Source organism: Stegastes partitus, unplaced genomic scaffold, assembly GCF_000690725.1.
Source record: "Stegastes partitus isolate 25-593 unplaced genomic scaffold, Stegastes_partitus-1.0.2 Scaffold869, whole genome shotgun sequence".
Taxonomy (NCBI): Eukaryota; Metazoa; Chordata; class Actinopteri; family Pomacentridae; genus Stegastes; species Stegastes partitus.
In genome coordinates this window covers 169,162-185,903 of record NW_007578600.1, presented here as the reverse complement: position 1 = coordinate 185,903, position 16,742 = coordinate 169,162, and the positions used below count along the sequence as shown (strand labels likewise).

General features: G+C 43.4%; 1 protein-coding gene across 1 annotated transcript in view; it reads left to right on the top strand.

Annotated features, from left to right (window-relative positions):
• Nucleotides 1–14,752, top strand: part of LOC103365753 (syntaxin-binding protein 4) — a 75,385-nt gene extending 60,633 nt beyond the window's left edge. The window contains exons 12-21 of the mRNA XM_008293284.1: nucleotides 4,039–4,127; nucleotides 6,247–6,343; nucleotides 6,826–6,953; nucleotides 7,088–7,180; nucleotides 7,935–8,000; nucleotides 8,136–8,333; nucleotides 11,265–11,381; nucleotides 13,187–13,236; nucleotides 13,704–13,834; nucleotides 14,316–14,752. Coding sequence (XP_008291506.1) covers nucleotides 4,039–4,127; nucleotides 6,247–6,343; nucleotides 6,826–6,953; nucleotides 7,088–7,180; nucleotides 7,935–8,000; nucleotides 8,136–8,333; nucleotides 11,265–11,381; nucleotides 13,187–13,236; nucleotides 13,704–13,834; nucleotides 14,316–14,368 — 1,022 coding nt within the window. The 3' untranslated portion in view covers nucleotides 14,369–14,752. The remainder of the gene's footprint in view (nucleotides 1–4,038; nucleotides 4,128–6,246; nucleotides 6,344–6,825; nucleotides 6,954–7,087; nucleotides 7,181–7,934; nucleotides 8,001–8,135; nucleotides 8,334–11,264; nucleotides 11,382–13,186; nucleotides 13,237–13,703; nucleotides 13,835–14,315) is intronic.
• Nucleotides 14,753–16,742: the final 1,990 nt, after the last annotated feature.

Genomic DNA, 16,742 nt, shown 5'->3' with positions numbered 1-16,742 from the left:
AGGGTGAGCTGGTTGGGTAACGCTGATGTGAACCTTCCAGCTTTGGATTGTTGGGTTCTCTGTTCAAAATCTGAAGGGTCTTCACCTTTCTATGTTAAGTCTTACTTGATGACATGCTGTAAATTGGTTGCTGTTGGTGCATTTGTATCAATTTAACTAACACAAAGGCCACAGAGGTGCACTTGGTTGTTCTACAAGGTTAAAGGGTTCGATTGGTACGATGAACAATGCCTGTGACTGCTGATGCAACATGCCTTCCAGCAATGCTCACCAACATCAGTCCTGTCAGGTAGATGTGCTTCTGTGACGTGCTGCGTAGCACCAATGCAGCACTAATGCAGTATCATGCTGAAGCCTGGATTAGAAACCTGTGTGCATCTGCTGACTCCACATTGGCCAGTAGACGGGGACACGGAAACCATGAATGGGTCTTCAGTCAGGAAAGGAGGGAATAAGTATTAAGATTCAAGTAGCAACACTGCACTATAAAATATTCTTTTAAAATAACATGTCCTTTAAATATGTCATCATTCAGAAAATATTCCCACGTGTGTTGTTATTACTAAATATTATTACTGGGTTATTACCAGAGGTCCTATTGGGATCTTGATCTTGGGGATGGAGCCCATCCCAATATTCTTTACATTCTCATCCAATATCTGCACCATTTTTAAGTTATTTGGAGTAAACCTATCGTTTAATGTGGGGCACTGTGCTCTGCCAGAATGTTTGGGTGTGTTGGCTGATTACGTAACATGATTGGATGCAGGATTGTGTGCGAACAATGCTTTGTTCAGTTTTGAGAACTGACCAACTCAGGTCTCATAGTTTCTGCTTCCACTGTGTGACAAGAGCTCATTTTGAACTGTGACACATTTAAACAGTGACACGGTGTCATATCTGATATTCTCCTCTCCAGTCGCACTTCTAGTGTCTGCTGCACTTCTCATCTCCTCTTTGCTCTCTCCTGCTGTTAGAAAGGATGCAATCTACATAGACCAATCTCAATTCAACCAACTCTCTTATTCATGTATATAAAACCAATTTAAACAATAAGCCAAATTTAGTGCGTTATTCACTAAATGGCTAAACAATCATCAATGCTCATTATTCCATATGTGCTGACAGTCACAAAACACTGTAGGACTACTTTATACCAGCGACAGGCCCATATTTAGTGCAACAAGAGATGAACATCAATCAGCCTTCTTTTGCTGTTTATTATTTACTACAGTGCAACCAGTGCCCTTAAGGCCTTGTTCATATCATTAGTCACAGCTGTGTTGATTTACGTTAGAGTTCCTGTTACATGTGTCCTGCTGATATAACGCACTCCAGCAGTATACATTTTGATGGAGGCAGCCATGTTTGGAGTCCATCTTTCTCAGTCCAGTATCAGTCAGTCAATCACATGTGAGCCACTAGTTGCTATGGTGATTCCCGCCTTTTAAGTGAAGGAGGAGGGAGCGACAAGAAGAGTTTCATTCAGAGACATTCACACAGAGACATTTAGATGAAGGATTAACCCCTCGAACACACGATCAAAGTTTAAAAAACTATAAGTTGTATTGAAAAAAATTTTGTACCTGTGTGAAGCACAATTCTGTTTTGAACACGCTGGTGTATTTTCCTGTACGTATTGCATGTTGTACAGATTTAGTGGCAGGTTAGAGAGACTGACCGTTTCTGATTTTCATGAAATTTTGGAGCTTAGATACAATCAAAGTCAATGAGAGTTTTGGTCGGCGCACTCTGTGTTCTGAGGTAATTTACTAAATGCCCACAAGTCGTGTCACACTGGGTGAAAGAAGACAAAAACACCAGCATTTTTACGTATAAATTGTATCGTAGACCAGAAATTATGTGAAGGAAATTAGCTTAAATGCACTTTTTTTGGAGTAAAACCTTTCAGGGCATGAAAATTCTGGATTTTCATCAAATTCAAAAAACTCGGACAGCAAATGCATAGAAACTGAAAAAATATAAAACAATGAATGAATGAAGTTTCTAATGTAAAGCATGCCAGAGATACAGGGTTTCAAAGATGGCTGGTTTTGGCAGTTGTCTGGGCACCTTCCCATGCATTTCAATTTGTATTTTTAATGCGATTTTTTACGAATTTCGTAAAAAGCACATGACGAATTGCTAACTAAAGACATAGCACATCATTCCTGATCGATGGGTTTTCTTAAACCTGTGGGACGAGTCACACAGCGAAAATCACTCTGGAAGAATCTACAAGAATAAGCCCAAGGAATAGTAATAGGTTTGCTTCAGTGCTGATGCATTGACGCTTAATAACAGGAGGTCGACTAACTGGTATAACAAGCGCAAATGAAAGCAACGTATTTTTGCTGAAGAGCATAAAAATTGAAACCATGATTTTGTTAGTGGAATTAAAAGTGCTTAATATTAAAATTAAAAGATGTCAGTCAGACCGGCAGCTCCGGTGTTAAGGGTCGCCCATGGTTCCTGGCTGAAAGCCACCCGACAGCCTGTCCAAACCCTATCGGCCAGGATTACCCCAGCCAAGGTTATTTGCTTGGTGCTATGACCACTTAACTCCCCGCCAGGCTCTTATTGGTTTAGCCAGTTGCTAGCTGTGACAGATGTCAGCAGTTTGTAGTGAGGTGAGCGCACGAACATCCTGACTGGATTTTTTTTATTTTTATTTTTTTATTTCTGTATGTTTCCAGAATTATTATATAGGTCACGGCAATGCAGAGGTGCAGTCTGACTGAGTCACCATCACTTTAAATAGAAGACATTTTCAGAAATCAGTCTTAAGTCTCCTGCTGCAGATACACACTTATCTCCTTGACTTAGCTGAAAGCATGACCTTTTTTTTTTTTCCCTGCTGTGTCTGCTCCGGCCTAAAGCGCAAGTAGACGAGCAGGTCATTAGAGGTCATCAATCCTGTTAGAGAGATAAATGGACTCGTGACGTGCAAAATCCTGTAACGCAAATACTGATAGACTGTCTAACAAAACAGTCAGGCCAGTTTCAAAGTTCATTCTCAACCTTTGAATCAGCACCTGACAAAACATTTACACTTCGTAGTTTCTTTAGTAGCTGTTTTGGAGATTCCAAGATTTATATTATTTCTTCTTCGGCTTTCCAGTGGACCTTAGGCTTTGGTAGCTGTTGTTGATGAAGTGCTCTCTAGTGCGCATTAATCCTCAAGGGTCAATAACATTCTAAGTTCATGAAAGCTGCTATTTTTGTCATTTCACCCTTTGTAAATCTGTTTTTTATTTTAAAAATAGAGAGAAATTCATGAAGTCGGATCATCTAACTAGCACTGAAATGGATTTTTAAGCTCTTACACTTTTTTTTTCTAGAGATGGGGAAAATAAATAACAATACCACAATGGAAATACAAGCTGTAGCAGATGTCTGTGGACACCACGGACCGTATACAATAGATGGACGATATGCAAAACTATTATTTTTACATCAGCGCAAAGGGTAATTTAGCTTTCACTACAAATAAATATATCACAATGTTGATGTGACTCTTGCTCCAGGGGTTGAGGATAGTCACTACAATCAGCTCATACACTTAGCAAAAGGGTGTGCAGACTCCCAGAGGTCACCGTCGCCAAAGCAAGCAGCCACGCAAATCTGGGACAGAGCAGCTCATCAAATTAATATTAGACGCTGGCTGTCTGCCCTCCTCTCTCACACCGTTTCCCTCCCTCTCATCTATATAATCGTCTACCTTTCTTCCACTCCTCTCTTTTTAATCATCTGCTTTTCATTCCACGCCACCACCACCACCCACACCCCCCACCCCCACACACAAACACACCATCTCTATCACCACCCAAAGCTACAGTGAGTATCAGTCATCTGCTCTGATGTTACAGATTATCCAACTATGTTTCCGTCTCTTGTTGTTTACTAGGTGTCCCTGTGGCCTCACATACTCCCTACTCTGTTTATTGGTCAATGGCTCCTGGTTGGATATTCATACTGATACTGTAATGTTTTCTTTTTTTGAAAATTCTGTGCTCTCTCTCTTTTGTCTTTTATTAGGTTCAACCAGCCAGAGGTCGCCAACAGGGGCAAAACCCAAGATAACACTGGACCCATACATACGCCTCAAATCAGACAAGTTAGACTTGGTGAGTTCGTTGTTTAGGCAAGTTGCTACACTGATGAGACGAAACATTCTGATCACTCAGTTATAAGACGAACAACACTGATCATCTTGTAAAAATGACACATGCCGAGTTGTATATTAGCTGCATGTATTAGGGGGCAGCTGTGGCTCAGGTGGTAGAGCGGGTTGTCTTCCAATCGCAAGGTTGGTGGTTCGATCTGCCTCCACAGTCAAAGTGTCCTTGGTCAAGACACTGAACCCGAAGTTGCTCCCAATGGCAGGCAGCACCTTGCATGGCAGCTCTGTCACCATTGGTGTATGAATGGGTGAATGACAATGACAAATGAATGACAAAAGTGCTATATAAGTGCAGACCATTTACCATTTACCATATTAGATGGTCAGTGAACAGTCGGTTCTTGTCGTCAACATGCTGGATGTGGGAGAAATGGGCAGAAGTAAAGACTTGAGCAATTCTAAAAAGGGCCAAGGTGTATCACCAGCTGACCAGATGGGCACTGGGGGGTTGCTCCTGGTCAGCAGTGATGTATACCTACCAACAACGGGCTAAGGGAGAGACAAACCATAAACTAGTGCCAGGGGAGCTGCTGGAAACAAGTCTGATTTGCAGCAGCTCCATCTCACAACTTTTCCATTTTTTCCTCATGGATTTAAATCGCTGCCTTAAAGAGATTATTTGGTTGATTAAGGTTCTTTGAGGCTTTCTGCACTGAAGTTCCTAAATGACAAAAGTTTATGAACTCTAATGAAACTCTATGGAAGCGATCCTACTGCATTTACCCGCAGTAAATATCACACATTTCTTGTTAACAACAGAGTGTCTTATTCAATCACCATCATCATGCAGTGCTGTGTTACGATGATGATGGAGCTTTTTGAAGGTTGTTATGATCGTGTGTCAATCGTAGTAACGATTGCCAGAGAAATGGCAGTTCTGTCTTTGCCAAACTCAACTCAGATGTCTTACTCAGTTATAACACACAGTCATCTTAGATAAATGAAATACATGCTCCAGAATCTAGTCAACACTGACAATATTCCTACAGAACAATATTCAGTTTTAATGAGGGGTTCTACTGGATAGATTCATCCAAAACATTATCCCACATGTGGTGCATTGATGGCGGTGGAGCTCAGTCTAGCATCGGTGTTCGGTTGAGACTTGGTGGATGCAACAGGATCTGATCGACATAACTGCAGAATCATCAGCTATTCAGTCAGCCTCTCATACTGTTGTGAAGCTTCTGTATATTCTTCTCCAGCAGCTTTTCTAAAAACATATTCACTCTGAGGAATCATGACATTGAGAACAACTGGTTTTCAGTTGTTGGACCAGATCTCTCTCCATCCAATTATTGATCTCTCTCTGGTGAACTCTGAGTGTTCGCTCTATCGCAGTTGCGTTCTTCCTTTGCACATTATTTTTCCTCCATCAGCACATTTGCTATCTGCCTTTCACCCTCTGTCTTACCCTCTCTCTCTGCTGATGCCTCCTCTGCCTCGTTCTCTGGCTGTCTGTTTCTGCCCTCTGTACAGTTTCGTTAATGTCATTCAGCTTTGGTTTTAGTTTTGTCCACAACCTGCTCGGCTCTGGTTTGATCCTAATCTACCAATTCATTAATGGGATTAAAGAGAGACGCAGAGAGTTTAAATGTTAAGTAAAGACGCTTTTCTCTCTTCGTCTGTTGATTCCTTTGCGAATGCAAAAGAGGGAGGGAGTGATGGATTTTGGATATTTTTTGCTTCGAGAGATACTCATATGTTAAGAAATGGCACAAGATATAAAAAGACAATGACAGAAGGATGGAGAGAAACATAAAAAAATTAAATGCGAAACAAATATTTTCCCAACTGCTAATAATTTATTTGCTAATTTTAAGCAATTTACAGTAAACCCTGTTTAAGTTTAGTACTCACAGTGTAGTACACTCAGCCTTTCTGCATAAAGACTGAAATCGACCAGTACGATTTAAAGGCTGTTCATTTCTAGGTTTTTTTCTTTTACAAGGCCGTGCAGTCTGCAAAGTGATGCACTTGATGATGCTACTTTTTTGGTCTTCTCAAGTGATGGTACAACGGCACCACATGTGCCTCTCTGTCCGTCCCTCTGTCTCTTTCAGGCTTTGTCCTTCCTCGGGTTGGATGTCACAGAAGAGAAGAGGAAGAAGTTGAAACAAAGTCTGACCACAGACCCACAAGGCACCGTGGCCTATGGAGGTGAAGCATACATAGACACATACGTCCAGTTGTGCTGACAGCGAGATCTGTGCTGAAGTTCTGTCAGATCACAGAGTCCGCATCATGGCTGCATGTTGCTTACCGGTTGTGTCACTTGTGTGCGATGTCACGTTGCGTAAGCATGAGGCAGCTCTTTGTCTGTTTGAATCGAGGCAGTCAGTCAAAGGGCAGCAGTTTTATAGCCCCGCGCTGCATTTACCTGTCCGTACCTGTTAATGTTTGTTGAACTTAAAGATGCCTAATTTTAAAATAAAAGACCAAATACAGAATAAATCTTGGTAGGATTCTTTTTATTTCTTCTAGATCTCTATGTAGGAATGCAGATGATGCACTGAGCAGATATCTTAAGCTGTGGAAACATTAAAGTAGTACCAGTTCTCCTCAGTATACTTGCACACAGTTAATACCCTGTTTTGTCCGTAACAAAAATGTTATTTCTGTGCTAATCTGTCGACTCGCAGACTTTGTGGAGGTAACCCGGAACATCTTCCAGGAGAACCTAGAGGAGCTGGGTTTGGGAGCGGGTCCCTTCACGTTCTCCTATCATGAAGCTGCCAGTTTGATGGACACGTCAGCCTTCCATTCACCTGTAAGCAGCTCTTACAGCTTTTCATGTGTTAGCAACATCACATAGCAAGCATCTGCACATTAGACTGCCTTAAAACCACACAAAGGAATGAAAGAATTCGAACTCTTTGACAGAACCGTCTTGTGTGTTTGCAGACATATGAATCAGAAGGCAGCTACAGCAGCGAAGAGATGGAGCAGTTTCAGACAGAAGTGAAGCAGCTGCAGACCCAGATGAAGCAGCTCAAGGTGAACACACACAAATAGGGATGGTAGATGAATAAAGCTGTTGCCAGCAAACAGCCATAATTATATCAAACAGCTTTAGCACATAGACTGTATGCCGACCAGCCACTGACCAGTTAAGTCTTTGACGACCATCTTGTCATCTTGAGCCTGATTAATGGAGACCCCCACCCTGAAAACCCCACAAAGGATCTGCTGCTAACATCTCAGAGCCGCACTCAAGCCACTGTAGTTGTGGCTTGTTGTGGAATCATTCTCTCTCTAATCTAATGTCCACCTTCCCCATTGGATTAAGTCACTTCCATTGCTAGACAGCTGGTTTGTCAGAGGCCCTTTCAGACAGAACACACTCTGCTGTCTGTCTGCCTCATCTTTTAAAGCAGGAAGCTCCCAGTTTGTTGCAAACATCTCAACAACAACGATGCCTCATTTTCATTGCCCATGTAGGTATAACTCGTAATATTCTTTCTAAGACAAACTATTTTGTTCAGCAATTTTGCTCTACCAATATTCAGTAAACATTGTTCCAGTAGCCTTTGAATTTAACAGCTTGTTAGAAGAATCTCTTCTGATTGTGGGAATGAAGGGTCTCATGGCACTCAGCCAACAGGCTCAAACTGTTGGAGAACAAGTGACGCTTGTGGTCGAGGCCACCTGGAAGACTTAAGAAGGAGGTGGTGTTCTCCAAGCTCCAGAGCTTCTCACGCCTACCTCCTCATCACTCAACTGTTTCTTCATTTGCTGCCTCTCTGGACAGGTGATGCTGAAGGACATGGAGCACAGCAAGAAGACTCTGGAGGAGGAGCTGCAGAAGACCTCAGAGGTGAGAGGACACAGTATGTGGAGACACACAGGATGTCCAAGCTTACATCAGTTTAGAAGCTGAAACCACTCACTTTTATTCCCAGTGTAGTACATATGAATGTATTGAGGTGGAACATTGTGTTTTCCCGTCCAGAAAGCCTGTTTGACTGTGGAAGAGAACACCCGTTTGAAGAGTCGTCTGGAGGCAGCCGAGGCCGAGGCGGTGCAGCGGCAGGCCGGCAGTGCTGAGCAGGACTACGAGGAGGTCATCCAGCTGCTGGAGGCCGAGATCAGAGACCTGAAGAACCAGCTGGCCAGCAAGAGACAAGCGCGAGGAGCAGAGCCCACCAAGGTCAAGCAGGTACTTGACAGATTCTGTTTCACTCCATTCTCACTCTGAAAGGCAGCACAGTGGACTTCTTATGATTCTGCTTTAAATAAAGATTCCAATTCAGTTTGCATTGACAAGCTGCACCTTTCAATGAAGAGGTTGTCAAGCAGTTCACAGCTTGATCTGATCACGTTAAAACTGTAGAACTTAAGAACTGATAGTAAGTTGATGTCAGTTGACTGAAGGCTGGGTGTTGGCGATGTATGACGTCATGTCCTGCTTCTGCTCATTTTGCCTGCTGTGGACGAGTAACATCAAAATGACTTCACATAAGCACAATCTACGCTTTACTTTTGATATCTGACAGTGTTAATGGCTGCTGAAAACGTTTCAAGGTTTTTGATGTAATATTTCTCCCACATACATGTGGTCAGTAGGATTGATTCTCAGGTTCCATCCTTGGGATCTCCTAATGTGTCATCAACCTATCAAGCACTTTTATAAGGCCACTAGTCATGTTTTTTTGCCTGGGCAGCATGGAGGTGAAGTGGTTAGCTCTGTCGCCCCACAGCTTGAAAGTCCCAGCCTGGGATCATTCTGTGTGGAGTTTGTTTGTTCTCCTTCCCTGGAGGTTTTCTGTCATGGTTTGTTGACGATGCAGACGCTAATGGTGCTACCTTATATACAGTTAGTGAAATAACCAGGTGAACTTTTAATACATATAAGGAACAAAACAGAAACCAATCTAACAGGGGTATAAAGTGGGGAAGGGAAAGCTAAGTATAAATAATAAAAAAGGCCAGGCTAACTGAATACTGGCAACCAAGAAGGAGGCAAAGGAAGCTACACATGGAACACAAACTACCAGAAAACATGAGACATAAATGACCGTCTGAACTAAGAGACAGAATTAAAGCAAACCAAAGTCCAAGACAAACTTAACTGACAGAACCCACTTTGAAGGGGGCAAGCAGGAAAACCAGATGGCTAATTTAGAGTCCGGCGGCTGGAGGAACAGGAACAGGTAGAGAATGATCCAGGAGAACGAGACAAGAACCAGTCTGAGCATGTGTCAAGGTTGAAGTCAACCATCTGGCAGAGAGTGAGGCTGTGAGCGGGACTGAAAGGACAGATTTTTGATTTCCATAACCATTTGTTCAAACTTGTCATGTTAGTTGACATGAACGTAATTACTTTTCTTCTCTCTGGTCAAATTGGCACGAAGCTTGCTTTCAGCTAGCTCTTTGACGTGATCACATCGAGTTGCCATGGCGACCGTGGCCTGCTGAACTGTTGGCCCGCCTCGCCGTCGCTTGCAGCTACGATTCTGCTTGCATTTTGATCAGATCTCAATATGCAAATAAAGGAGGTGGGCTGTGGATCTAGGTCAAAGGAATGATGCTGTTCAAAGGACTTGTTTGCAGAAGAGGGGCTCATCTGTGGCTATAAGGAACAAAAGTTTGGCGACCTTTAAGTAAGCATTGGCCCTGTACAGACTGCATGTACCTCATTAGAAAAAAGCACAAACTGACGTGTTCATCAGTTAGTTTTCTCACTTGCTTTACTTTCTCAAATGCTGCTGATGAACCTCACCTGGTTTTAGGATGCGACAGGGTGACAGAATAACAGGATGCAATGCTGCTGACAAGGTGGTGAAATGTTCTGAAAGAGGGAGTTTCAGGGCATCCTGATGTCTCCATGTTGTGTCTTATAACTTTTGCAGTCACTCAGTTCACAACACAGGCCCGTAAAAAAGTTGCTCTTCCTGTTGGATGCTATCACACCGAGCTGTAATCACCTGCACACTGGAGATAAACAGCAAAAGCAACTGTGTGTAAGAAGCTCAACAGCTTGTATGGACTCAAGCTCAGAGCCAACAACTGACTGTTATATCGTGAGGAGTTTAAAGCTAAGCTTTCCCTCTCCTCTGTCTTCCCGCCATCCTTCGTGACAAGCCGGAGGCCCTGCAGCACTGTCAGTCCGCTGCCTGATTTTGCATCCTCCTCTTTGTGAAACACATCAAGCCGAATTTCTCATTTCTCTGTGGCCACTGAGCTCTGCCTGTGTTTTCACCGGCGCCCCGCTTAGATGAAAAGAAGGCTTTATATTCATTTCTTTCCTCTGGCTCTCGGGCTTACTGCCTCACTACCTGTGGCTTTCCATCTCAGGTGGTAAATCCTCTGGCTGCGCGCTGGAACGCCGCCTCACAGCTGAGAGATGAAGCGGTATCCAGCGACAAAGATAAGAGAACAAAAGAAATGAGGACAAAGCATGTTTGAAAGAAACAGTGACAGCTGCTGCAACACACGGTCACATGGTTAGATGAGTTTACGCCTTAATACTCACCAGGCCGAACACGGGCCCAGGGCATCAGCACATCCTGAATCAAATCTGACAACCTATACATCACGTTAAAGCACAAAAGTCCAATAATTAAAATGGTGAAAAGCATTCTGAGACACCAACATCACAGCAGCATCAGTTCTTTGCTTTCTATTAAGAGCGTCTACACAGAAAAACAGTAGTTTCCTCCCTTGTCTTTCATCTATAGGGGCCATATCTGTAGCAAAATGCTCCCAGGTTGGACTTTTTTTGGACGTTAAAGACTTTTTATATTGATGTAACAGAAGCTGATTAAAGGACAGTCACTGGAATATCTGAATGTGGATTTTCTTGCAATTCAGTAAAAATTTGTGCTACATTTCATATGAAACTTGGCTGACAATGCGATAAACTTTTTTTTTTTTTTTTTAAATTATCAATTCACTTTAATTTTAATAAGTGATGCCTCCGTTTGTTATCTCAAAAAACGTCCCCTCTGGATCAACCTCCTCACAGACACAGTTTGTTAAATATCACAGCATTTTGAAATCAGTAGACCAAGTTTGCAGCATTTTCTACATTCGTACATTGTCAGCTGCTGGTACATCGTTTCATTCGTGTGTTTGTCAGGAGGAGGTGGTGGAGCTGAACAGGAGGCTGTCGGCCATCGACTGTCAGCTGAGGAGGTCCGAGCAGAGCAGGAAACACCTGGAGGTGTCCAACAAGAAACTGCTGGGCTTTGCACAGGTACGACTCGACGTGGACACACTCACAGCACGGTTTGTTAAACTGATGATGGCACAGAGAAACGGAATTTTAGAGCATTTTGCAAATTTATTAAAAAGGAAAAATGTGAATATGTACTTTTATATACAGACCCCAGTTCCAAAAAAGGTGGGAGCCTATGTAAAATGTAAAATGTAAATAAGAACAGAATAGAATGATTTGCAATTCCTTTTTGGTCTATATTCAATTGAAGACACTTCAAAGATAAGATATATATAATCCTTAAATTGATAACTGATTGTTTTTTTTAAATATTCTGAATTTGATGCCCGCAACACGTTCCAAAGAAGCTGGGATACGAGCATGTTTACAACTTTGTTACATCACCTCTTCTTTCGATAACACAGTAAATGTTTGGGAACTTAGGACATCCATCCATCCATCCATCCATCCATCATCTATACACCACTTAATCCTCACTAGGGGGGCTGGAGTCTATCCCAGCTGACTCAGGGTGAAGGCAGGGGACACCCTGGACAGGTCACCAGTCTATCACAGGGCTACACTTAGAGACAGACAACCAAGCACACTCACATTCACACCTACGGACAATTTAGAATCACCAATTAACCTCAGCATGTTTTTGGACAAGCAAACTCCACACAGTTCATACAACAGTATTTCGGGACTCTAAAATGATTTCTGTAGCAATTCAGTTTACAACACACGTTATCACGCAGCAGCTTCAGTATTTTGAGTTATAAACAGAAGCAGGTCAGAGATCAGCTCGGCAGCTGTGGATGTAAGACGGTCAATAAATAGGAATTGACTTCATGACAGTCAGCATATGTTTTGTCACAACTCATATCCCAAGCACACCAAGACGTTGCATGCATCCTGCTACATTCGATTCAACGGACCTGACAGCTCCAACCGTTTCACCATCGTCATGGAGTCGGTCTGCCCCCCAGTGGCTGAAGGACACAGTGCAGCTACATGAACAACGATAAACCACAGACTCTGTGAACTGCTTCCTATAAAAACCAAATATGATGATTAGAATAAATTAAAAGTGATTCAGACATTTGGCTCTGCTCATAACTGAGTGTTTGCTGCACTGATTGCTGAAGTCGAAGCCACAGAGCAGAAGCCTCTTTACAGGTGATGTGTGATTGAGAACGAGGGATCGCTCTGCTTCAGTCGACAGAAATAACGAGGCAGTAGATGCGCTTCAGCAGCCAATAGTGCACAAGCCAGCATCAAAGAGTGTTTTCAAATCCACACACATTTTGGTAGACATACTGAACTAAACATGCCTCCCAGGAGGATTGTATGTTTAAAACTCAGGTGGGAAATGTGCACCATCGTGGAAATGTCCAGAGCTGAACCACATCCAAGGCAGATTTATCAAAAACATACGTATATTTCATTCATGTGTATTCACAATATAATGCAAAAGGGCCCAAGAGCAGTCACACTGTCCGAAAAGACTCACAAATGATCTGGTTTATGAAGTAGTAGATTCACCGATAGACGGGTTGTAATTAGTAAAGGACCCAACTCAGCTCCAGGTAACCAAGAAGGGACATTGAAGTGAAGACAGCACAGGTTTTCAGACCAGCTGTTTAAAGAGGTGGGGTCGACCTCTTCATGAGGCAAAAGGCTGAGAAAAATTCAATATCACACTTTATACAAGCTGCATCTTTCCTTCCCCTCTCTCTCTCTCTCTCTCTGGCTTTATTCCAGTGTCACAGGAAGACCACATGCCTGTATCGGTTCAGTTTCATCACATAACACTGCATAACTGTTATATTATGTCTCCACAGAACGTCCACAAAGTGCTGACAACACCCACCCTGTTTGGAGGAGAAAGCGGGTAAGAGACCCTGAACATAGCATTACGGGGGTGATCAAAAAGTTCTGAGACTGAGCCGATGAAAATCAACAACTGAGCCTGATTTCAGTTTAGTGGACGTTACAGTAGAACTCTGGGAGATCAATTCCCAACCACGTGAATGTCGAAGAAACAACGATGCTCCTTGTGCTCCTGACCCGACACTTCTTCTCTGGTCTTGGAGAATGCAGCTCTTCCATTCTTAAATTCCTATTTGGTCTCTGATTTGGAGCCACTGACTCACCTCTAGTTCACAAAAACCTGCTAGGGGTCACAAAAACCCGTCCAACCCAGATCCTGCTGACTGCCCACACGTGACCATGATGAGCTCTGTGCATCAGGGACAGTTTCTGAACTTTTTAATCTCGCCTCACATGAATATTCTACAGCTCTGCAGTAGGAGTCCTGTTGTAATCTTCCAGTGTGTGTGTGTGTTTCCTGTATATCAGGAGCAACAGGTCATCTCCAGCCACGGACAGCCCCGACACCCCGACACCACTTCCTGACTCCGCCTTCCAGCTGGCCGTGGAAGCCAAAGAGCTGATGGAGGGAGTGGGACCCGGCGCCGCTGATGACAAAGGTAAGGAGTCGAGTGCTCGAGTGAACCGTGGTTCTTAACCCCGAGACAGCTGCAACCAACAACCGCATGGCAAAAAATTCAGGCAGTCCTCGGCTGAACTGCAGGCTGTGTGTTTGTAATAAATCAATTCCAATATTGGTAACACTCTTGGACACCAAAACAATATTGGACATGGGGATGAGGAGGGTAGGGACAGGAGGATAGCAGATGGAGAGCAAACACAGAAGACATTTCTACGTTCTTTCTAGTTCTACTATGGTTGTGCTGTTTCCATCGGCTGCAGTGAAAAATTATGCAACAAGAGCAAAAACAAAAAAGTCCAGATATTGAGGTTTGTCGGGTTACTATCCCAGTACATTACACCTAATTTTGAGAATATGTGAGGACTCGTTTCTAGGAAATAAGACCTAAACATGACTAAGAATGCTGGTGTCTGATGCTTTTTTTTTTCTGTCCCACTGTGCTTGACCTTCAGCTGCAGCAAGTGCGTCAGAGGCAGCGTCGGTACCAGATGTCAGCCCTCATCACGTGTGAGCAACAAAGAGAAGAAAGGACGAAAGGGAAGGACCTGGGTCGGGCTGAAGAGGCTGAAAGAGCAGCTGGACCTACGACGGACTACAACACAAGAGAGCAGCGAGACATGGCACCATTCCGACTTCAGAAAACAACGACATGGCTTCAACAAATCCAAATCCTCAGTCCACAGTGACACCTTTTAATTGATGACATGTTTTAATGCCAACACTTGCTCACGCATCGAATTAGTGTCTTCCTCCGAGATGTCCTTCAGTCTCTCTGCAGGGTTCAATCAGCCGAGACTCGAGGACTCTCGCCGTTTCAACGACAAATCACATGTACAGAAGTCTCTATGAGAAGTGCTCTGCCAAAAAAACAACAAAAAAAAAACAACATGTCTGCTGGAATTCTTTTTTGTGTTACTCTTACGGTGGGTGGTGTTGGAGGAGCTGCATGATCAAGTCCACAACACGCACTCGTAAACCTGTAAACCTTGTTAATACTCCTCACCGACCTCGTTTCTAACCCGCCACACACACACACACACACACAAGTCCTGTCCGTGGACTGCATGTAAGTTCGGACTTGTTCGCTTAGCAAGGACAATCTCAAGCTGATCTGTTCGAAGACTCTTCCTCTGTGTCATAATCATTCGCTGCCATCTGCCTCCATCACACACCAACCGCTCGTCCGCTCTGCCGCAAACGTCACAAACTGTTGAGCGAAAAGTAGAAAAAAAAAAACAAACAGCAGTGTTTCTTTTCCGTCATTCTCACTCTCCTCGTGCCCTTACTTCATTATAACAGGCGAAAGAAAGGTTTTTAAAGATCCCGGAGCTCGAGCAGTGCGGCTTCATATCACTGCATGGTTCACGTGTCTGCAGGAGCCACTCCACTGTTGTAGCTCCAGCTGTGTAAACTAGTGTTTGATAGTCACAGAGTCTAGGCAGACATCAGTCATAGGGTAACACTGATTTTATTTATACAGACAGCTGCAAATGCGTTGAAAAACATTCTGACGTGTCCTGTAATTCAGCCAGATTTCATCTTTGGTGTGGCCTCATATCTTTCTGTTACTGTTTTATATTAAATGAATACCTGATGACTGGACCTGCTGTCGTGTCTCTTTTGTTTTTTAGTGGTTTGCTGCCAACCGGCCATCAGGACCAACATGTGCTACTACCTGAGCCACAACTGCTTAATTAAGACAAGCAGTCGACTAAAATATAAAATGAGTACAACTAGAAAAGCCGATTCTTAGATGTGGAGATGTGTAGTGCTCTTTGTTTGTGCCACGTAATCCACAAATGCAGGCAGGGCCAAGTACTACCAACATGTGCAACATTTACTTTCTGTTGAATTCAACAGAAGAAGTAGCAGCATCCACACGCCACGTTACCAGGTTAAAGAACAACTGAAAACATAATCCACAGATTTATACAGATGAGGTACAAGATCGCAAGACTGGAAAGTCAAGTTTTGCTGTTTACATCCAGGACATCCATCATCTATACACCGCGTAATCCTCACTAGGGTCATGGGGGGCTGGAGTCTCTCCCAGCTGACTCAGGGTGAAGGCAGGGGACACCCTGGACAGGTCACCAGTCTATCACAGGGCTACACTTAGAGACAGACAACCAAGCACATTCACACCTACGGACAATTTACAATCACCAATTAACCTCAACATGTTTTTGAACTGTGTGGGAGGAAGCCGGAGAACCCGGAGAGAACCCTCAAAAAGTCTGAAGTTGAACTACTTCTGCTAAAAAACTCACAAAACTCAAGTTAGGGACTGAAGTGTGAACAACGTAACAGTCGAGGAGTTGAACTTATACGAATGTACATTTGTTACAACAAGACAATCAACTGCTAACTATGACACAAAAATAACGCACACGAGGACAAGACCAAGCGACGGGAAGGAAGAGAACACAACATTGGGGCCAATATTACGATGCAACATGGTGTTCTGAGATGAAGCAATGACTACTAGACCACACCTGAAAGCAAACTTGTGAGAGTTTACTTTTTGGAATAAAAGAGAATTTAGGGAGCTGCACTAAGTGGCTGAAAGCTGCTTACATGCACGGCGTGATGATCGGACGGTTCTTAATGTGAGTCTGGTGTTACTTGTGGCGTTGTCGGTGGGAGTGAAATCTTTTCGATGTTGTTATCAAGATGATACCTCCACTTCCTGCCGGGTCAGAAGTCGGTCCGAGCATTTCTTTGTAGGCCTGACTGTGACTGTGAGCCGGGCAGACTTGGCTGAACAAGACCCAACATGTATGTTGGATGTCTGGAGGTGTGTTGTGGGATCCTCTGGAGGTCTGCCTTCTTGTGGCCTCCTCCTGAGAGCATAAACCATCCTGACAGACCTGGAAGATTTACCT